General features: G+C 42.4%; 4 protein-coding genes across 4 annotated transcripts in view; 2 read left to right on the plus strand and 2 right to left on the minus strand.

Annotated features, from left to right (window-relative positions):
- Positions 1–4,989, plus strand: part of LOC131263821 (uncharacterized) — a 43,925-nt gene extending 38,936 nt beyond the window's left edge. The window contains exons 6-7 of the mRNA XM_058266081.1: positions 3,387–3,500; positions 4,229–4,989. Coding sequence (XP_058122064.1) covers positions 3,387–3,500; positions 4,229–4,551 — 437 coding nt within the window. The 3' untranslated portion in view covers positions 4,552–4,989. The remainder of the gene's footprint in view (positions 1–3,386; positions 3,501–4,228) is intronic.
- A 1,981-nt stretch (positions 4,990–6,970) lies between these two features.
- Positions 6,971–11,832, minus strand: LOC131262664 (alpha-1,3-mannosyl-glycoprotein 4-beta-N-acetylglucosaminyltransferase B). Its single transcript, XM_058264718.1, has 6 exons — positions 11,665–11,832; positions 9,953–10,954; positions 9,383–9,513; positions 8,995–9,296; positions 8,657–8,918; positions 6,971–8,073 (listed from the first exon to the last, which is right to left on the minus strand). The coding sequence occupies exons 2-6, from the start codon at positions 10,929–10,931 to the stop codon at positions 8,044–8,046; spliced, it is 1,704 nt and encodes a 567-aa protein (XP_058120701.1). The 5' UTR covers positions 10,932–10,954; positions 11,665–11,832; the 3' UTR covers positions 6,971–8,043.
- A 297-nt stretch (positions 11,833–12,129) lies between these two features.
- Positions 12,130–13,990, minus strand: LOC131266003 (uncharacterized). Its single transcript, XM_058268329.1, has 9 exons — positions 13,933–13,990; positions 13,673–13,866; positions 13,509–13,613; positions 13,255–13,425; positions 13,044–13,178; positions 12,855–12,968; positions 12,652–12,797; positions 12,456–12,578; positions 12,130–12,376 (listed from the first exon to the last, which is right to left on the minus strand). The coding sequence occupies exons 1-9, from the start codon at positions 13,988–13,990 to the stop codon at positions 12,130–12,132; spliced, it is 1,293 nt and encodes a 430-aa protein (XP_058124312.1).
- Positions 13,991–14,631: 641 nt separating this feature from the next.
- LOC131261929 (serine-threonine kinase receptor-associated protein) lies at positions 14,632–19,360 on the plus strand. The gene is made up of 3 exons (XM_058263796.1): positions 14,632–15,347; positions 16,696–17,361; positions 18,189–19,360. The coding sequence occupies exons 1-3, from the start codon at positions 15,242–15,244 to the stop codon at positions 18,497–18,499; spliced, it is 1,083 nt and encodes a 360-aa protein (XP_058119779.1). The 5' UTR covers positions 14,632–15,241; the 3' UTR covers positions 18,500–19,360.
- The last annotated feature ends 1,358 nt before the right edge of the window (positions 19,361–20,718 follow it).

Here is a 20,718-nt window from a genome sequence, read left to right on the forward strand (position 1 = left end):
GCGCCATCGATGCTGCGCCATCCTTGCAGCGCATTGTCCGCCCAAACACAGGCACATTCACATGGCATAGACCCTCCCGGGGAAAGGCACCGTCGAGGGGGCCATTCAAGCACACGTCTCTATATCATTCAAATTCATCCACCGTTGGCGCGTTGAAGTTGAAGTCGAGAGTATCAAAATAAATACCGAGAACCCCCTATCCCGCCATACCCAAGGCCATATCCAACGGCGGTCTGAATACTTCGTTGCTGTGTGTGGTGAGCTGGTGTGCTCTCGGGGCCCGGTCATGTTTCTGACACAACAGGCCAACTCAACCCACCCGACGCCGTTTACCACATGCACATACTCTGGGGCTCGATGGGATTGCTTCTACGGTACGAAGAATACTGGCGAACGACATGCCGGTCACCCTTTGCCCTCAGCGGAGGAGCAGAGTATGACTCAAAGAGGAAATGATTTCTTCCCGCACACACTTCACTCCAGTCCTTAATGCTTTCCACACATGTGCATCCAGGAGTGGTTTGAATTTTCTCGTCTACGCTTTCCTTCCAGCTTCCACTACGATCTCTCGATTGTTTGTGGCACCAAACGTACAGCTACTCAATAAAGCTTCCGTACAAAGGTGTGTTTTTTTTTAATAAGACGTGCTGATGTGTCGCGTGTTTACATAACCTAGCAAAGGCACACATTTTAACTTTATTTTGAGGATAAAATTCAACTTTGTTCTATAATTTTCAGTCGAAGGTGCATCTGGTTTCCTTTTTGTTGAACCAAAGCTGTTTCAGTGTCTTATACAGCGTATGTTTATTTCATGGTTTTGGAATGGTTAAGGTTTAAAAAAACAAAACATTCTCTTCTGGGGTAAATATGTGGCCGATATATGAGGTTCAAAATGCAGTACTGCAAAGAACAGGTAAATTATCTCAAGGTTTTGTTTCTACTGGATTTGCAACTCAAAAATAATCAATTTATATTTCATAAATTTGCTAAGCATTGCAAGAAAACAAATGTATTTTTGCGTTTAAAGCACATTTACATAAATTTCTTGACGTAGTCAAAATTAAATACCCAATAATGAAACATAAAAAATAACATATGACGGTTTCATAATTAACAAAAAAACATTGAATAGAAAAAAAAACTAAAATTAGATTACAAATCATCTATAAGAGAAGATCAAAAACCAAAACAGGGTTCAAAAGCGTTATTTAAATATAAAAGTTGTTACTGTACAGGCACGTTTGTGAGTAACTGTACGTACGTTGGAAAGGGAAAGCTCCTCACATTTATTAAAATGAATTTTTGACCCTGCACTCACCACCTCGCCGCCGCCGCCGTCAATGGCCGATGTGGTGATCGTTTGTTCCTGTGCAGTGCAGTTCCATCCATTTTCGCTTACTCTCGACGCATCAGGACGAGCGACTACTAGAAGCGCCTATGGAAGGATGCTCCAGGCTGTCGCCTCGGTAAAATATTGCCAGTGTTAGTTTGCATCCCCGTTTGCATTCAGGGTGTGTGTGTGTGTGTTTCGAGCACGGCGAAAGATCGTCGGGACGGGTAGGATCTGTGAGGAAGAGGCAACATCGGTTGCCCCATCCAAATGGGCCGGAAGTGTGCGACGAAGATATTGTACCGACTCCAGATAAGACCAGATAGTAGAGGGTGCGCCAGAACGTGCCACCCCGCAGCACTATCCTGACCGGGGGGCTTTCCCTCCCTCGGGTAAGGGTAACTTTATGAACCATGGAGAACCACCCTGGAGTAGATACGAGCAGCTTCCAGATGATGCTGGCCTCCGTCTTGTCGCTCCTTCTTGCAACTCTCCACTTCCTTTTGAGTCGCAAAAGAACCCTTCTTCAAAATCGGCCATCAGGAGCAATGTGTCTTGTGCAGATTTTATAATAAATGATGGCCTTTTGTCCGAAATTTGCATTCAACTACGTTCCCTTCGAGGCGCCCGATGGGAGCGGGTGGCTGGGGAGAAAAAACTGAATATGCAGATTGAACGTGATAAAGCCAATGCTACAAGTTTCCGTAATCCGGGCGCCGGTCGGCCCCGGGAAGGTTTGGATCATGATCATTATATCGCATTTATTTTAATTAATTTCGCACGGAGACACTATGCCACATCTAAGACATGCCTGTACTCCGGATAACGAGTCAAGCGGCCGGTGACGCACCGTCAGGTTCCAGAAGATTCTACCCGGGATTAACGATGCAATCACGCTGCCATGCGCCCGAATTGCTCGGTCCCGGCCGCCGGAAGTAGTGCCGCTGCATGAGGTGCAGGTCGGTCGTTTTAGAGGACACTTTTTGCAGGTGTGTCCTTGCTCTAAGAAAACAGGTAATAAATCCTTTGAAGCTTTTTTTATTCCTTTACATGAGGCCTATCTAAGCCTTACAAACAGCGTCGGGATCGTAGTACATCTTCCTATGCAGTTGCAAAGCTGTTTGTCTTCATAACCATTGATCAGATTAAATCAAAATAAATCTGTCTGGATGTCGTTGGGATTTTGTAACATGACTAAGATGCTCTCTTCGGCGAAGCATAGTTCAGTATAATTAATTATAACCAAGAAACTTACTGCATTTACCATCCAAGTTCATTCATGAAATGATTTACCGTACGTCAGTCATTTAATTTTAAATGAATTGCTTGTTTTATCCCATGGTTTTTGGACAATGAACTGAACGGTCAAACTTGGATAATGCCGTTTCTGTTACCAAGCATGGCGCTTATGTTCGTTTTAGATCTAATTTCTATTATTTTTTGGTGCTTTTAGGAATGAAAATGAGCTAACGGTGGCAAGTTGGTAGTTTAAATTCTATCAAATTTTAGTAATAATGCTAAGCGATGATGTTCCAAACAACAACACACCAAACTGCGAAAGATAAATACTTCAAAACGTTAACAAGTCCTTAACACGAATGGGCTATAAATGAAAGAGAAGTTTAAAAATATTAAAGTAAAAGTTACACAGATCTTGAACACATTAGCGAAAAACTTGGATAAGCTAGCATTAAACATCGCCATTCAGCGGGAGCTAAGTTCGACTGTACCTATTACGGCCCACGTGCCGAAACAAACATTCATTTGGCTTGGCTTGTGTGTGTTGTAAAGTAAATTAAAGTAATTTTTCACGCCAAGAAGTTCCCATGCCAAAAGCGACTCATTCCACACAACATGACGCATCAATCTTCTCCAATTCATCTGTTTTCTTTCATCCCGGCGGGCCCCGATTACTTCGCGTCCCCCGGACGCCCCATCCTCATCCTGGGCTGCCGAATTTTCTCCACCCACCATGATTGTGTCATGTGTTTCAATTTGGGTTTCGTTTGTTTTTTTTTTTTGCCGTTTCACTTCGCCACCGTGACCGTGACGACAGATTTCCACTACTCGGAGCTTACGATAAACCAGGCCAGCAAGGAGCACTCGGGAAATTACACCTGCGTTCCCAGCAACTCACAGCCCGCCAGTGTGGTTGTACATATTTTCAAAGGTAGGTCAATATTATTTTTATACCCAGCACACAACTCAAAAAGAGAGAGCGAATAAAAAAAAGAACGGCCGCGACAAAGCTTACAACAACTTCAAAAGGCATCCCGATGACCAGGCGGGAAAATCGGATACGCACCACGCTGTGGTGTGGCTTACGCGGAAGCATTTTTAATTTCCGTCGCATTTTGTATTAAATTTTACGGTGCCGTTTTTTACCACTTTCTCTGGTCGCGTTTCATTTCCGACACGCACGTACTACTTAAGTTTGCTGATTTAATTTTATTTTTTCTGTTACGTTTCACTGTTGTGCTTGTTCGGGTTCTTTTTTCATGGTACAGTTGTGCATATTTATTTTACATATTTTCATATCTGTAAGGCCATTTTTTTATATATTTTTTTGTTAATTATCGATTTACGCCGCGATCAGTAATTACGGCTTGAAACTTCACGTTCGTAGAACGGTTTTGTTGTCAATAAAATCCCTTTTTATTGTATGTCTCCTTACAAAAGAGTAGCCGTGGGGGGATCTTCCGTGATTACAATTATATTTCTACACCTTTTTTGTTTACATCCTTTTCCTCTTTTAAATACCTTTTTTTATCACTCTGTTATATTTCATGTTCACTTACGTAGCAACGCTGTTGGCCGTAGCGTTCCGAAGCGCTTGAAATAATGATGTGTGTGTTTTTTGTATTTTGCTTGTCGATTTTTCCACCCCACTTCCGCTAGGTGATAATCCGGCCGCGATGTACCACGAGCACCGCAGCTCGTCAACGATTCCCTACCGGGATCGGTCGACGATGGCGTGGTTTTTAGCGCCGCTGCTGTTGCTCCTGCTTCGTTGCTGGCAGCTGACCGCCCTAACAACAACCGCCACGTGCGATCCATTTTACTGGCCTCCAGGTGCTTGCCCGAAGCCTGGCATCTGTAAGCCGCATCGAAGTTCCGCTCCGGTGTCGGCATCGGATCGCGCACTACGCCAATCTAATGACCTGCCCAGAGCGGGCACTAACAGCAGCTTCCGGATGGTGCTAGTTTGCCACGGGGAATAGATGAAACCATCCACGGTTGACCACAAAAGCAACCGGCAGCTAGCAGTGTGCAACAACGATTAAAGTAACGAGCGTCGTACCGCCGTCAGGAGGACCGGAAATTTAAAGCAAATACGAAACAGGATCCCTGATCCTTTCTCGGCAGGCATGCGAGAAACTTTACACATTCTGTTTGATATGTTTAATTTTAACTCTTCATTTGACCAAACTTAACATGATACAAATTTTCTGCAGTGTAAAATAAACGCCAAAATTACCGCGAAAAGTTTCATAGAATAACACGTTTTGAACGGATTCTTGGTCTGCGGGAAGTAACTGTAGAGCATTGCGCCATGACTACATGTTTCCAAACATTATATGTTGTTCAACTGCGTTACGTTGTGTGATAATTTTCTAGTACAATAATAATAGGATAAAGCAATGATGTTACATGTCACAATGAATAAAACAAAATATTTTGGAACAAGTCTTCGAAAACTTGCACTTTTTTAGAATACATTCGAAAAAAAAAAAAGAAAACACTGTTTATTCTCCGTTCAAAAAAATGCAACATTCTCCAAAGTTGTCGATAAAACAAAATAAAACAATTAAAGGCTGATACAACGGAAAAAATGGAAATAACAGGTATGTTATGAACTAAATAAACAAGCAGTAGGAAGTAAAGTACCTTCAACCATTAGTTGTTGATAGGAAAACTCTGGGTAGTTATGATTTGAATTGTTCTATGCTCCTACTTGCAATTGGTGATTAGAGATTAAAAGAAAATATTATAAACTTAATACGATATTTATTCGACATCGAACTAATAACTTTTGTAAACAGCTACTACTACATGATACTTTCGGAAGACATAAACAGACCGCCATTAATAATACCAAATGTATATTTATATTCAAACAAAGCTCATTTATTTGACAATCACACTCTCCTTTGCGCTTGTTCTTACAAGTAGTTAATTGTTACAAGATTGTTGCTTTGCAATTTCCGATAACGTGTGTGTGAGTGGGTCGTGTGAGGGTCAGCTGACAAAGAGTTCGCAGTGTAGCTTTTATTGTGCTAGATCAATTGTTTCGTTTAGCATTACAGCGGTTTTTGTGTGTTGTGTGTGTGTGTCTGTTGGAACATTTATTTAATAATTTTACTATTGGAATGGGTTGACTATGTTACGCGAGTGCAACCGCAAAGCTAGCTCATCAGCAAGCCCAAGTACGTAGGCAGACGCGATCAACTGTCGAGATACTGTTGTAATTTATTGTACTGATGCGGTTGTAGGCCCCTTTTTTCGTTAGTCCGCTTTCATGCACTGTTTGCAGCCACATCATTCTAGGGAGCCTACAAAACATAACATTTCTTCTCACTCATTGACGTTTTGCTGAAAAAACTATTGTGTAATGTGGACACGATTTTTGTTAACTCCCAGTGGCGACAACATCATCCGAAACGATCAGATCATTGCATTACTTCAGCAAGGAACAAAGCTATTATTAAAGAAACATGATTTTGATTACTCGCCACCGGTACCAACCACTAGGAACGTACATTGTTAGACGGATATCAGGCTGGTCAGGCCACACTCGAGATTTCTTCTGCCTGTCACCGCCAAGGGGTGCCTTTTCGTATCCAACTGCCAAGCTGTCAATTAGTGATAAGTTCTGTATCATTATCTCTCGTTATGCTTTTTTCATTTCTATTGTATCCTTCGAGGAACGAAACCATAACGCAGGGACTCTTAAACATTAGCAAACGAATGATTCAAACTGGTAACGTATGGCATACCTCTCCCCTTTGCTTCCGGGGAAAGCTGCGTGGTTTCGGTTTTGGGCAATAAGGCTGCGTAGGGTTTGAGCAAAACGAAAGAAAGCTACGACCAGTGAAAGCATACGGGACGGGAAGCAGCCGTTATTTTTAAGCTGGTTTTTTCAATGCATTTTTGTTTGCTCTTCTTTTCCAAAACAGTACGCGTAAAAAATGAATGTACATGTCTCTCATTCTCTCTCCCTAGCAGTCGAATATTACTAGCATCACACAAGGTTTCCTCTGGGTAACAGAAGAGAGTAAGAGCTTGCAAACGCTGGTTTTTGCCGTACTGTTTATTTTTCTGTGATGATCTTTATTCTTAGATTACTAATTAGATTCAAAAGATTTTAAAAAATATCCCAATATGTTTTTCAATTTTCAAAACAAAGTTCGAAAACTTTTAATACTAACTTTTAATTTCAATTTTCTAAATCCAAAACCATAATTTAGCGTGGTGAAAGTTTCACCACGTTTTAAACATGAAAAAACAAAATAAAAAATGGAAAGAAGGACGTAAATTTTGTAAAAAAATACCAGAACCATAATTTAGCGTGATGAAAGCTCCAATACCATGTTTTAAACATAAAACCAAAAACAAAACAGTAGAATGGAAACAAGGAAGTAAATTTTGTAAAAAATATTAACGACACTTCCATTACTATCCTTCATATACTGGTAATAATTTCGGGACACAAATGAGTATACGGTTGAATAATTACTTTCGTTTACGATACTGTTAGACTGGCTAGCTATCTCAATATTCCGGATGTGTTATTTCCCTTGTTTTCCTATGAATAAGGCTTATCACCAAAAAAACAAGTTAACGATCGTCAGTAGCCGTCGAGTGTTCGATTCATTCACAATTAACTTGTGACCATTATTGACGATCGCTAACGATTTCCCTGGGCGATAAGGCTTAATGTTACGTTACCCGTAACATAACAGCTATCAAAATACACATTACACACATCCACAAACACACACTTACTTACGCCCACGTGTACAAACATCGATAAAAAATAGCGCGAATAATACGGATACTGTCCAATTTCATATAACATGGCGTAAAAACTAATCCTACACAATATAGATATCCAATAGCTGTGCGATTCAATTGTGGCTAAACCAATTGCGGGATCACATTGAAGACGACGACCGTACACTGGCCGCGGTAGATAACACTGTACACATTTATGCATCTTACATTCGAGTAAAGGAGGGGAATACTAAACCAAACCTATACATTTGCCAACACTTACAATTATTTAGACACAAAATGCGCAAACGCTGCCGGTGCAATACGTAACAATACGAGTACATGATTCCATGTCATGAGATTCTTCCCGTCGCGTGGCGTATGCCCAGATCTTTTGAGATTACGATGTAGGTTGCGATTATACGCAGACAGATCATTTCTATCTTCCAAACCGCCTCTTAAGCCGCCTCCTTTGATCGGCTTCCTTTAACCGATATTTAAATGTTCATTTTTGCGTTTGGTGGTTTCCTACGATCTTTTCGACCACCCGGATTGGGTGCTTTTGAGGGGCTTTTATCACGACTCACCCGCTGGCGACGGAAAGTGGTGCCTCTATCGGATGAACGCATCTGTTTCTTATCACCCAAGAAGAATGCCACCGTTTCCGATTTCGTGTGAGAACTCGCTCCGAACGGGTCGAGCATACGATAGTGTTTCTGTCACCGAACGCTGTTACTCTGCAAATAAATCTGTAAAGAGTAATGAGAAAATGAAGGTCATGTAGTCCGTGCCAGAAACCCAACAAGGTAATTTAGGCAATAAAAATAAAAGAATCATTAGAAAATCATATCAATCTTTCTGGAGTTTTTTTACGCAATCACAACATTCCTTTTTTAAGTTGACCAAAAATGTTTTAAATTTTAACCACAGTTAACTTTCTTTTGAAAGGATCATCTGGCGTTTCTTTTATGTTCAGAACAAGTTTGACAGCGTCATCAGCAACAGACGCCGAAGCAACGGACAGAAGGAAAATTCGACCAGAAAGTCGCTATAGATGAAGTGAAAATTTAAGAAAAACTAGAAAAAAATGGAGATTGTCATACGGAAGCACAGATCAAGGTCGGTCACACAAAAATAATGTTTCAAAGTATGAATGATGGCCACAAGGAAAAACATGCCAATATAAACCGTAATGTCGGCTATGGCTAAAGTTCTGGCAAAATGCCGTAATTTCGTCTGACTTGCCAGTGATAATTTGTATTTAATATACTAAACTGATGACACTATACTGTAAATACTTAATTCGCTTAATTTGCGTTGAACATTGCATACCTCTCGTAAAATAACCCAATTTTGGCTGTCACTGTTGACGTGCAGTCGGAGCTCCTTCAGCTTGCCGATCTTCGTATCGATCTCGCCTTCCGCAATACCGTAGTTATTGAAACTACCCACCACGAGAAACCCGTCCTTGGTGACATTGTAAGGCAACGTGGCACTGATCGCCGAACCATTGCCGTTCGCCGGGAGCACTTCCACGGTGGTGTTGTAGAACCGGTCAGACGGTTGCTCGAAATTCCCACTTCGAAACAAAAATCTATGTGGAAAGTGATAATGAGAAAGTAAATAACGGTGTGCCTCACACACGTCTCCCAAAGGTCATTAGCACCCACCGTCGAATGGTAGTAGGTTGTTTGAAGCGAAATTCGATTAGATCGCCCGGCTGTGGCATCAGGCCCCAGAAGAAACTGTCGCCCGCGTACGCCTTCTGCAGGGTGTACGATTTGTACGGCTGTATGCCGGTGCGCACCGTGGCCGGCGGATTGCGATGTGGATGAAAGTTTGGTATTTTGCCAAACTGTTTGTCCTTCAGCTTTTGCACCTTGCCCTTGAGCGAAGACTGTGTGCCGATGTGCTGGAACAGTGAGGGCTTGTAGTGGATCCACAGTTTGGACATCTCCTGCTTGCAGCTTTTCTGTAAAATCATTGTAAAAACAAACAATCGAAGGTTCTATTAGCAACAGTACCCAAAACAAGGAAAATCTCGACCCCTCTACTTACGCCATCCTTTTCCACACTGCACACTTTCGTGTAGATCAGGTGGTACAGCAACCAGTCGACGGGCTTATCGTTAAAGAACATCTGGAAGAATGTTATTAACCAAGGCAGATCGGCGGATTTGAACATTTTTCCTACGAAGGAAAAAAACCCATCGATTAGTACACGCAGTAGGGATAGAGCCGAATAGATTAAGAACTAGCGCAATGATAATTGAATGTCGAATAACACGATCTAACGCAACGTCACATTCAAACACAATTTAAAAAAATCGAAACAATTCGCAAGCTAGTTGGCAACAAAAATCGGTAGAAGCATGGCCTAGACAGACACAGGACAGATGGACAGATTGAAAAAAAATACTTTTTAAGAATTACGAGCACTGCGAGAAAAAGAAAGAAAAAGATAGTTAAAAGCGGATGCGTGAGTCAGTCTTGTGATTCACCTGACCAGAGTGGATGGTGATAAAATAGACAATGGAAGTAAAAGCAAATTGAAATTGAGAGAATCATGTAGATTACGACCCACGGGTCCCGCATAATTTAGTCACCCGACGCCCTTTCATATACGCACCTATGAAACCTAGTTGGCAAAAGTCCAGCACGAACCAATTGGTGTGCTCTTTTTTGGCCGTTTTCTCCAGGGCGAAATTTTTCATTATCGTCACGAAGCCCTTCTTCGTGAGGATGTCGTCCTCCAGCTGCAGGTAGAAGGCACCCTTCGGTTGTGCGTACGCCATCAGGAACGCAAAGTCGAGATTCTGCTTCGAACGCCACCGGACCCGTTCGAGCGAATCGTTCAGCGTCTGCCGGAGGTTGTTCATGTTCGGATAGTACGAGGTGGCCGGTGCGATGATCTCGAGGAACCCATTATCGATGTAGCTCCCGAAGCGTGTACGTATCTGGTGCGCTACCAGCTTGACGTAGTCGAGATCCGTCTCGCCGACGTACACCACGACCATGGTATCGTTCTGTTCCTCCTCGTCCATATTCGAGATGAGATTGTCTATCGTTTCCACCAGATAGGACTGTTTGTCGCGCTTCACCGTTGGAATGCCCAGCACGATCGAGACACCCTGTCGCTTTCTGCTCTCGATGTAGCTCGGTTGCAGCGAGCTGGAGTCGTCCAACAGGTGCGGCAAAAAGTGAAATGCTGTCGGGAGCTTGAGGTTTTCCGCTAGCCGCGCCGTTGACGTCACGTTTCGGATAAGGGAGCGCGAGTCCGCACTCAAACCGTCCAGTAGATCGAGGTTGGTCAGCGACACGTTAGCCCCGTCGGTGGCGCTGGTGCCACCGGCTGCGTTCACACCGTTTAGTGCGGCCAGCCGCAAATACTGCGACAGGATCGCAACGTCCTCCTGTTTCGTGCGGTACATCGACTCGAGATACTGCATGCGCATCTGGAACTCGGCCATGCGCTGCGACATCGACTGCTCGGAGGTGTAGTCGGTTCCGATCACCACTATCAGTACCGTGCACGGTATCAGCACCAGTACGATGCCGTACAGGCAGCCACGCCTGCGCATGGAAGATGTGTTCAGTCCCATTTTCATGGTTTTCGGCACGGAAATATTTTCTGAAAAAACAACGATAGAAGAAAACAGATGTGAAAAAATGGTAACACACAGGCATAGAAAGTTAAAACGGAACGGCACAATTTCGTGCCATTCGATGACGTCATAGCTTTGTTATCGTTTCATATAACCGCCCCCCCCTGGAAAAATCGAACGTTACACACCCAATGCCAAGCCCTTTGTAAACAACTCAAGTTAATGAAGCACAGGGTTATCAAAACTTGATTAAATGTTGCAGTTTTATGTTCGTGCTCTAATTTCGTTGTTGATTTAAATGGCACAGAAGTAACCATACAATATAACACCATTGTACTAACACAGAAAATTAACGAAACAAGTGTTCGATTGTATTGAACCCGGCTTACGATAATGTTCTTCAGATTTGTGGCACCTTTGTACGATTTTTTGCACATTGTCGATCGTCCAAGACCCACCCACTCCCACGGGACGTGGGATCATAACAAACAGTACAGTATAGTAGGCACAGGTTGGAGTTAACATTTGCGCAACACCTCACAGGTATAATTTTAACATACACCCCACCCATCTGCAAACAGCACAGTGCATCGAGGAACGGAATGGTGCAATTATTCCACGGAACGAATGGCAACACACCAACTTTCCAACAGAAATTTGATAATAAGGGCATTACTTTCTCAATTCATTTTTTGGCAATTCGAACACCAACAACATCAACAACAAGGCAACTCACCATTCAGACAAACTAATGTAGCTTTCTATTTCTACTTAAACAAATCGTTTCACGTCGTTTCATTGCATCAGCGAATTTTCCATCGCAGGACGAATGGAAATAAGTTGTGTATTTATGCTTCAGACACTTTCCAGCACATGTTGAGAACACAAATATTTCACTGCTTTCACAAACGATCCTGGCGGAGCAATGTTTTCTTCGCCGCATCGAGTAGTGTTGGTAGAACCATGATTCGGAAGATTCGAAGATTTGAGTTCTTGACAGATTCGGATTCGTTTGAGATTTAAATCAGCTCCCAACAAGCAATATCTGTCAAAAACATAGGCGATGGCGAGAAGAAGAAAAATCCAAACCAAGACTCCTGGTTATACGGTATAATCATGGGAATCCATTGTTTTTTTTTCAAAATTAATTGACAAAAACAGGTTTGGATTGCGTTGTGCAACGATACAGGTTACAACTTATTTATTCTTCAGATTTGAGCAAACGCAACAAAGCAGATAAGGTTGCTATGTTTTCATATTCCGAATCATGCATATTCACATTAGTTGCTTTCAAGTCACTTCGTTCAATAATTTGGGTTATGTGCGCAAAAAACTGGTCCAACAGCATATGCAACGAATTTTGTCGTGCCAAAGAAGCTTTCAATTTGGTTTGCATTTTAGTTTGCTCCTCTAAGCCATGTGTAATGTTTTCTGTTTTTGGTGGTAAACTGAAAGACACATGAGACAATCAGATTTAAATGATTGAACTATCAGTAATTTCAGTTTAGGCTAGCAGTAGTGCATTACTTTGAACCTTCGTGGATAAAATATTTCATATGTTCAATACTTTCATTAAGTTTCTTGTAAGAGCCTTCCTTCTCATAAATTTCCTTTTCCACTTGCATGATCTGATTTGTTTTATGATTCATTCTAGGAATGATTAACAAAAGAAACACATGATGTCGTCTATAATAAAGTGTAAAACAATACAAGAAAAACTTACTCGTAAAGAATTTGAGCCTCACAAATACTAAAAGAAGCTTGCTTCATTTCAAGAATAGTTGATTGCAAATTCTCCTTTTCTATTTGCAAATTTTCCATACTTTGGGTCAAAGAATCGTAGCGTGAAGTCCATCGTTTTGTGTCAATCTAAGAAATAAACAGCGTTTAGTAATATGATTGTTTGCAAGCGCATTTCTTACTTACGTCTTTCATTGTGGCATCAACAATTGAAGACTTTTCCTTTGCTAGTATGGTTTTATAATGAATCAGGGATGTCGTAGTCAGTTCTCGATGTGTAGCGAATTTTAAAGATGATTTCTGAAAATAACAGCAGGTAGGAGATAGAGTAATGGGCATTAAGAAGATTGGCCCGTATTCCGATGATAAACGTACCTTTAAATCGATATTTAACTTTGCTACATTATTAATCATTGACCGACCGATCTGTGTTGTTTTTTTAATCAGCTGCGTTTGCTCTGTAATTGCTTGTTTTAGGGCTTCTAACGATCGGTTGTTATCCAGGTTGTCCTTATTCCAAATGAAAGATAAAAACCATTCACCATTATGTCGACCGACGGGTAAGTTAAGTATTTTGTAGTAATACCTTTGATAGGTACATTCCTATACGAAAATAATACCCATGCACGTTTCGAGCATTGCGAATAGCTGCCTCACAGCGATTAAGATTTGCAGCCAGTAACCTTATTTGAGATTCTTGTTCCGTTGCTTTTGGATCATATGTATCAAAGTGGATTCTGTTTGCGAATATTTTCATCTGCATAAATGATCGATCGATTTTCATTTCCATTTTAAAAGATCGAACAGAAATACGCTTGAAACAGTTGTTTGATTACTCACCAACAAATTATGATACCGTTCGCGCAAAAACTTCACTTTCACTAGAAGCAAATCCAATGTTTTCCGTTTAGCAAAACGCATTTCGTCAAGATCTGTCAGGATTTTCTGCAGAATAAAGGATAGTCATTTATTCAACCAAATCAAAATCTGCTTTACTACCACACCTTCATGTCATCAGTGGGAATTTGTAGAAATTGATCTTGCTGGATAACATTCCGTATATTCGATTCATTTATGATCAGCCTTCTTTTCAGGGTTTCATTCAGATCAAATAATTCCTTTACAACATGTGCGAAATGTTCTGAATGACACGCCTTTTCATACAATATTTTTAGCCTGTTCAACTCGATGTTGCGTTCTGAAAATAGAATTCGTCATTACATTAAAATAACCGATTTGCTATCACATAAACACGGATACTTACTGCTTAAATTTGTATAGTTGAAGAATTGCGTAATTCGGTCGTTCGGTGTCCACTCCATGACGGAAATACAGTTCAATAGCGTAAATCTGATGAAGTCAATGAAATACCAAAACCAATCTGAAACCGTAGCTAAACGTGTACGATCAAAATCTTTTAACGCAGGCTACTAGAACACTTTATGTACTACCGAAAAAGATAAATAAATCAAAAAAGAAGAAACAATCCATGCTGCAAGTTTAGCATTGGATAATGGTTTTTATTTAGTTCAAATATAACTTGTACATATTATCAAAAACTTTATTGAATGCTGGTTGAGCATATAACACCCTTAAGAATTTCGCCTGTGTTCCCTGTGAACCCGTAAACATCAAAGTATAAACGATAGAAGACCGGCGAATTAAACGTCAGCGTCTCGTGTCATTAAGAAGTCTGGGGTACTATGCACTCTGCTTCAATAGATAAATAAACTTTGTTTGGTTTTACCAAGTTCAGGAATTTATATGACTCATGCATCTCTAAATATGTAATAATTTCAACGCTGCTTCGTTTACTGACAATAAATTTGTATTCCTTTAGAATTTGCTTCAAAAAATCTATATTTATCCTTTACAGCAGTACGTACTTAGAGGTATTTTCTGCAACTAAAAGTGCGTATGGCCCCAATATCCCTACTAAACGCCAATCCGTCAAGCAACGTCCAAAATGGCAGCCGACACAGCAGTAGGAAACTGCCATTTGTACGGAGTGGTCAAGTACACTTCTTGACTTTCGCTACCGTAAACTCTTTCGGGATCTGAATCGATTTCTTAAATCGAGGCTGACCTTGTTTTCTTCTTGGTCATCGTCCGAAAAATATTCGAGGCGTGCGTCTCCTGCTATCGCACGACGATATCTATAACCTGCTGCGCCCTCCAGCGTTCGAACGTCTTCGATATTTCCTCGGATTCGGAAGAAAGTGCGCTCCACTCGCGTGTGTGTGTGTATTTTTTACGATCCAGTGTTGAAGTTGTGCAAAATTTGTCCAGGCTCTTGTGTGCATCTCTCCTGCCGAGCTGTAGTGTTTTTTTTGTTTGAACCGTACACCGTGCCATCTTGCATCGAACCAAAAGGAAACTTCGTTTTCATCCTTTGCCAAAATCACGCGTACTCCAATTCCAATCGTATGTGGTGCTGTGCGCGTGTGTTTGTGCTGTACTGAAACGAAACCGTGTGCAGGAAGAAAAAATTGTTCCTCCGTGACGGAGTTGACCACGCTGTTGTGCAGTACGTGGGCTTAAAACGTGAAAAAGCAATACCACAATCTACAAACATGAAGCAAATCGCTTTGACCTGTTCCGGCCATACGCGTCCCGTTGTGCACTTGGATTTCAGCGGGATGACCGAATGTGGATACTTCCTCATATCGGCATGCAAAGGTAATATTTTCTGCAACTTCAAGCTGCAGCCCTTAATTGTTTTCACAAGTAGCATGTTGGGAAAATTTAATTTTCCTACTATGAATCACAATCAAAGAAATACTCATAAATGACCGCTATAACTGTAGGTACGTTCTTCGGTTACTCTATTGGTAAACAAACACAACCTAAAAGGTTCACAGCAATGCTAAACATAGTTGAACGAAAAAAAGATCGCACCGTATTCCCTTGCGATTCCAAACGCCAAACCGATTGGCGAATGCGGCACGTCCAAAACCCGTTCTCACTAGCCTTTGTGTCTCTCTGTGTCATTGGGGCGCCAAGGTCCTTCCGCGATATGAAAAGACTAGCTTGCTTTTTTATGTACCGCATCGGCCGACAGACACATGACACGACGCTAAAGGGAACAAAACCACACACATTAAGCGCGAGACTGTACACCGATAAAAGCGAATTCACACAAGGGAAGCCATCAAACCAGTCTGGTATCGGAAAAGGGCCAAGATTTGGAAAAACGCGTAGCAGAAAGCCCGATCGCATACAGGGAATCGATCGTTCCCTTTATTTCCGTTTCGCACGCATAACAATATCTCTCAGCAGGCGTCGTCTAGTCATTCGGCGTCGCGTTAATATGCATCGATCGCAGGTGGCCTTTACTGTGCTGCTATGTGGTACCGCATCCGTAAAGACATTTCCTCCGGGCGAACCCACCCGTCCTCCTTCACGCGTGCTGGTCATGTATAAATCAAAACAGCAACAACGATACCGTCGGCGGGCGGCGGTGCTGTACTTGCGCGTTCCGAAAACGAACGTACAACGCACATCGGCAGTGCTGTGTACCGATGCGGAAGTAGGAACAACCAATAACCACATCCAAGTAGCCAAGCTTGGACCGTCCGCGGGAAGGGGGTGTCCAAGGCGACAGCCGACGGAATGGAGGGATGGTACGGAAACCGCAGGAACTAGTTCGCGTTTCGCCGCGACGGGCGGGAACCGGGGTCGCTTTCCTCGTGATATTTCACTCTTATTTATTATTGCTCCGTCCCTCACTCCTTAAGGTCTCCCGGCTAAAGGGTCCGGTGACCTCCTGGAAGTGGTTTCCCTGATCGACGCGAAACGCGACGGCACGATCTCCTTTCTAAACTTGGGCATTCAATGTCACGCAATATATTCTCGGTTGACCTATACTTACGAAGATCTATCTGGCTTCCTGTTTTTGTTCCGTTTCTTTTCCGTTGTTGTTAGTGTTGTGTATCCCTGTTTAAATAAAAAAATATGGCTTCAGTTCAACCATGAACTAATATTGTTAACCATTACATTACATTGTTGATTTTCTTCCATTGTGCAGATGGCAAACCAATGCTGCGGATGGGCGACACCGGCGACTGGGTCGGCACGTTCGAGGGTCACAAGGGTGCCGTCTGGGGCGTCGCGTTGAACGACTCGGCAACGCTAGCGGCGTCCGGCGCGGCCGACTTTACCGGCAAAATCTGGAACGCCGTCACGGGCGAGGAGGTGCACAGCCTGCAGCACAACCACATCGTCAAAACGGTCTCGTTTAGCCACGACAGCCGCTTCCTGGTGACCGGCAGCAACGAAAAGCTGGTACGGGTATTCGATCTCAACTCGGAGGGCAAGGCGCTGGAGTCGTATGCGGGCCATGCCGGGGCCGTCAAGCGGGCACTCTTCTGCCGGAACGAACGGTGTGTCATCAGCTGCGCGGACGACAAATCGCTGCGCTTGTGGGACCGCAGCTCCGGCCAGGAGGTTTCGCGGGTCGAGTTCAGTTCGCATCCGAACGGGCTCGAGCTGTCGAAGGATGGCACCATCCTGACGGTAACGTACGGCCACTGCACCGCGTTCTACGAGATGGATACGCTCAAGCAGCTGAAGGAGATCACTATGCCGACGTTGGTCAGCTCGGCCAGTCTGCACCCGGACAAGCACATCTTCGTGTGCGGTGGGGAGGACTTCAAGATGTACAAGTACGACTACATTACGGGCAACGAGATCGGTAAGAGCAACTTGAATTTGAACCGGATTTTTAAGGACTTTTGTAATGGGGAGGGCCACATCAGTTTGGCAAACTATTTAAACACAGCATCGTTTCGTTTATGGAATTCAATAGCATTACTTTGAAAAACACTCAGATTTTAGATTTTATTTTTCTCTATCTTGATGCTCTTGTGATAGTAATTTTATTCTTGCATCAGGAACTCACACCGATGAGTTCAACATCTATAATATTCCAAATTGCATAAACACTTTTCGGGTCACGCAAGTAACGAAAAGTGTAGAATAAACTTAAATCGGTTCAATCACAACATCAATGCACCGCAAATCCATCACTCTTTCTTGATGTTTTAAATGGGTTTGTCAAAATAGTATTTATCCGGACCCGGTTGATTGGTGCTTCGTAATGACCGGCAATTTTTTTTTAGCTTCGACCCAAAAAAGGATCTTGGTTTAAGCAACCTTTCTTACTTGTTTTACCTCTCTTCAGCGCTAAGGAAGTGATCATACCAATTTGTTATAAGTTCATACTTGGCGTCAAGTGCTTGAAGAAAAACTTGTTGTCTTTCCAAAATGTATCCATAAATTCAATGAAATTTCCAGTCATGCATGATAACATTAAAAGCTCAAATAATTCCTTTTTAGTTCAAAAACGTCTGGTCATTTTGACCACATGCGGTAGAGTTGGTCGCGTTCTCACTGTCATGCTAGAGAGCAAGTTTTCTTAACTTAGTTGTTGAAAGCCACAATAAAAAACAATAATTTATCGCCTCCTCGGATGGGCTTACATTTCACGCTGATATTCACGAGCTTGTCCTTTTGTTGCAGAATCGTTCAAGGGCCACTTCGGTCCGGTACATTCGGTCAGCTTCAGCCCGGACGGCGAACTGTACGCCAGCGGCTCCGAGGACGGTACGCTCCGGCTGTGGCAGACGACGGTGGGCAAAACGTACGGTCTGTGGAAGTGCACCGAGCCGACGGATTTGAACAATTCCACCACAGCCGCCGGAACTGGCACGGCCGCCGTCGCCGCCACCACCACCACCCCAACGGTTCCCATCGCCACAACCACCAGCACGGCACCCACTGCCACCGCCGCCGTCAGCTGCCCCACGCCGGCCGAAGTAACTGCCAACTGAACGTAAGTGGCGCGCAACGAATGGGACCGGACGATCCGCGTGGAAAAAAAACTCTTACCTGAAAGGAACGATCGGGACACACCGGTAGGCTGGGCGGGCCCCTTAGGAAGGGTGTGCGGGGGGTTTTGACGGGAGCAGAACCGGCAGTACCGCGTAGATGTCACCAATGGTCGGAACCTTTTCGGGGGAGCAGAGAAAATAATAAAAAACAAAACCATCATTTCCTCAACGCGCGTTACATGATGATGATGGCTTCCGGGAAAATCGAAAGTAAGGGCCGCGTCATCCGGGAGGAACAGGGACGCGTAACACGCAATGAACTATGAATTCAGGACTTACATACAGATTCACACTCGTACACACTTACATACACACACACACACACATCTACAAAGACTTATGTGCGCCTCAAGGAAACGAAAAGAGTAGAACGATCGGCATCTTATGGTCGGTTCGTAAATGCCCCCCCTCCAGTCCCGTTAACGAACGTAAACGGGTTGGTTTATCATTTGTTTTTTGTTTCCTTATCATTCGATTGAATCATTGACCTTCCTCTGCCTTCCTTGACTCCATGCTTGTCATACACAACACAGCGTACAGTGCTGACCGTGTTTTTTTTTGTAACTTACACTGTAGCAGGTATATGTGGAAGAAAGACAAAGACAGAGAGAGGGACTGAGAGAGAGAGAGAGGAAAAAATTTCAATAAGAAACGTACGAAGAAGATTATTGATTGTATTGATAATAATTTATGATCCCCCGATTATGTGTGAAGAAATGCTTGTTAATTATTTTAAATAATAATAAAATGAACCAACAAACCTGACGCCACTTTGGCACGTGCAGCAGCAGAAAACCAAAACTTATTTGTATCTCTTTTCTTGCGTATTATCCAGCTGGAAGGTAACCCTATTGTCAAGCGCAGTAAAACCAGTGACTATTTATATCCTTTTAGCTCTGCGTTTCTCTTTCAATTAATTTACCCTCCTCAAGGTTCGAACGAACATTCCTTCCCGAAACGCTACTCACAAGAAGCTTGTGGTGTTTAACATTCGATTTTCTCTTCTTTCGTTTCCATTTGCCGATCACACTTATTGGTAACAGGATAAATCATAAAACATCAAAATATTACATCGAATCTGCTTGTTGGTATTTGTATATTCTGAAGTGAAGCGAATTTAAAGGATTAGCAATTACGATGGACAACGCAGGTCTCGTGGCAGACAAAATGCTTGATTAACGCCACCCACCTATCCATTTTCGCAGAGAATTTACCTACTTAAACAATAAACAACGTTCCATTAAAATGGTTAACGCTACTGAAAAGCTCAACAGATAACAGGCACCACACCTTTTGATCATTTGAAAATTTTAAACAGAAATTCAAACATTTTGTCAATCCCATGATTAAGCCGAACAACAACCCATGCATAAAGTAACACTTTCGTATAATTTTTTCAACTTTTGATTTTATTCAGTTTTTTTGCCCATGTATTCTGTTATTCTGATTCATACTCATCACCTTCCACTGATCGCTTTACTTTTGTATTTTTTCCAATACAAGGAATGTAACCTCCTATATATATATTATGTAGGTATGTTTTTGTTTCATATATATAGGAGCTATATTTCTATATATATATATAATTTTGTTTATATATATATATATATTTATACGTACGGTTGCAATTTTCACATTTAGCATTTTTTTGTTGTTGTAGTCCTTTTCCGTTATCGTTTTCCGAATATTTGTAAGCTATACTCAGTTGTTGGTTGTTGTTGTGTATTCGTACTCATTATAACTAGTCCCAACTATAGTTATTATTATCATTACCATCGTAATTAATAGTATCGTTATCATTAATATTTATACATACCACTTACTGCTGCTTGTGTCCTTACATTGATAAAAAGGGAAGGGGGACACACATACTACTTCACCGTGTGCTCATATGTTGCGTTCTTCTTTACTGCGATTCCTCGATCCTTGTCCTACTGCTTTTTCGTAATATAAGCTGGGTCAACTTGTCTCAATTTATTAACTTCACTCGTCTGTTTTCTCACTAGTGTCAACTTTGACTCACGCGTCGCCTGCTGATCTACAAACGTTTGCCGTGTTTCCTTTAACATCCTTTCCCCTATGCCGGTTTCCTTCAACTTTCGCCACGTTCCGGTGCATCTCTTTCAACACAATGCGAGCAGATTATTTCTATCACTAGA

The sequence above is a fragment of the Anopheles coustani genome, chromosome 2 (genome assembly GCF_943734705.1).
Source record: "Anopheles coustani chromosome 2, idAnoCousDA_361_x.2, whole genome shotgun sequence".
NCBI classification, from domain to species: Eukaryota; Metazoa; Arthropoda; class Insecta; order Diptera; family Culicidae; genus Anopheles; species Anopheles coustani.

Bases quoted from the DNA above. Each gene is read 5' to 3' on its own strand.
- LOC131266003 (XM_058268329.1), bottom strand. From the start codon at position 13,990: ATGGAGTGGACACCGAACGACCGAATTACGCAATTCTTCAACTATACA. The intron at 13,614-13,672 runs GTGTGGTAGTAA...TTTATTCTGCAG, and splicing joins TTCCCACTGATGACATGAAG to AAAATCCTGACAGATCTTGA. The intron at 13,179-13,254 runs GTATTACTACAA...ATTTGGAATAAG, and splicing joins TAGGAATGTACCTATCAAAG to GACAACCTGGATAACAACCG.
- LOC131262664 (XM_058264718.1), bottom strand. From the start codon at position 10,931: ATGAAAATGGGACTGAACACATCTTCCATGCGCAGGCGTGGCTGCCTG. The intron at 9,514-9,952 runs GTGCGTATATGA...TTTCCTTCGTAG, and splicing joins TTGCCAACTAGGTTTCATAG to GAAAAATGTTCAAATCCGCC. The intron at 8,919-8,994 runs GTGGGTGCTAAT...CTTTCCACATAG, and splicing joins CAACCTACTACCATTCGACG to ATTTTTGTTTCGAAGTGGGA.
- LOC131261929 (XM_058263796.1), top strand. From the start codon at position 15,242: ATGAAGCAAATCGCTTTGACCTGTTCCGGCCATACGCGTCCCGTTGTG. The intron at 15,348-16,695 runs GTAATATTTTCT...TCCATTGTGCAG, and splicing joins CCTCATATCGGCATGCAAAG to ATGGCAAACCAATGCTGCGG. The intron at 17,362-18,188 runs GTAAGAGCAACT...CTTTTGTTGCAG, and splicing joins CATTACGGGCAACGAGATCG to AATCGTTCAAGGGCCACTTC.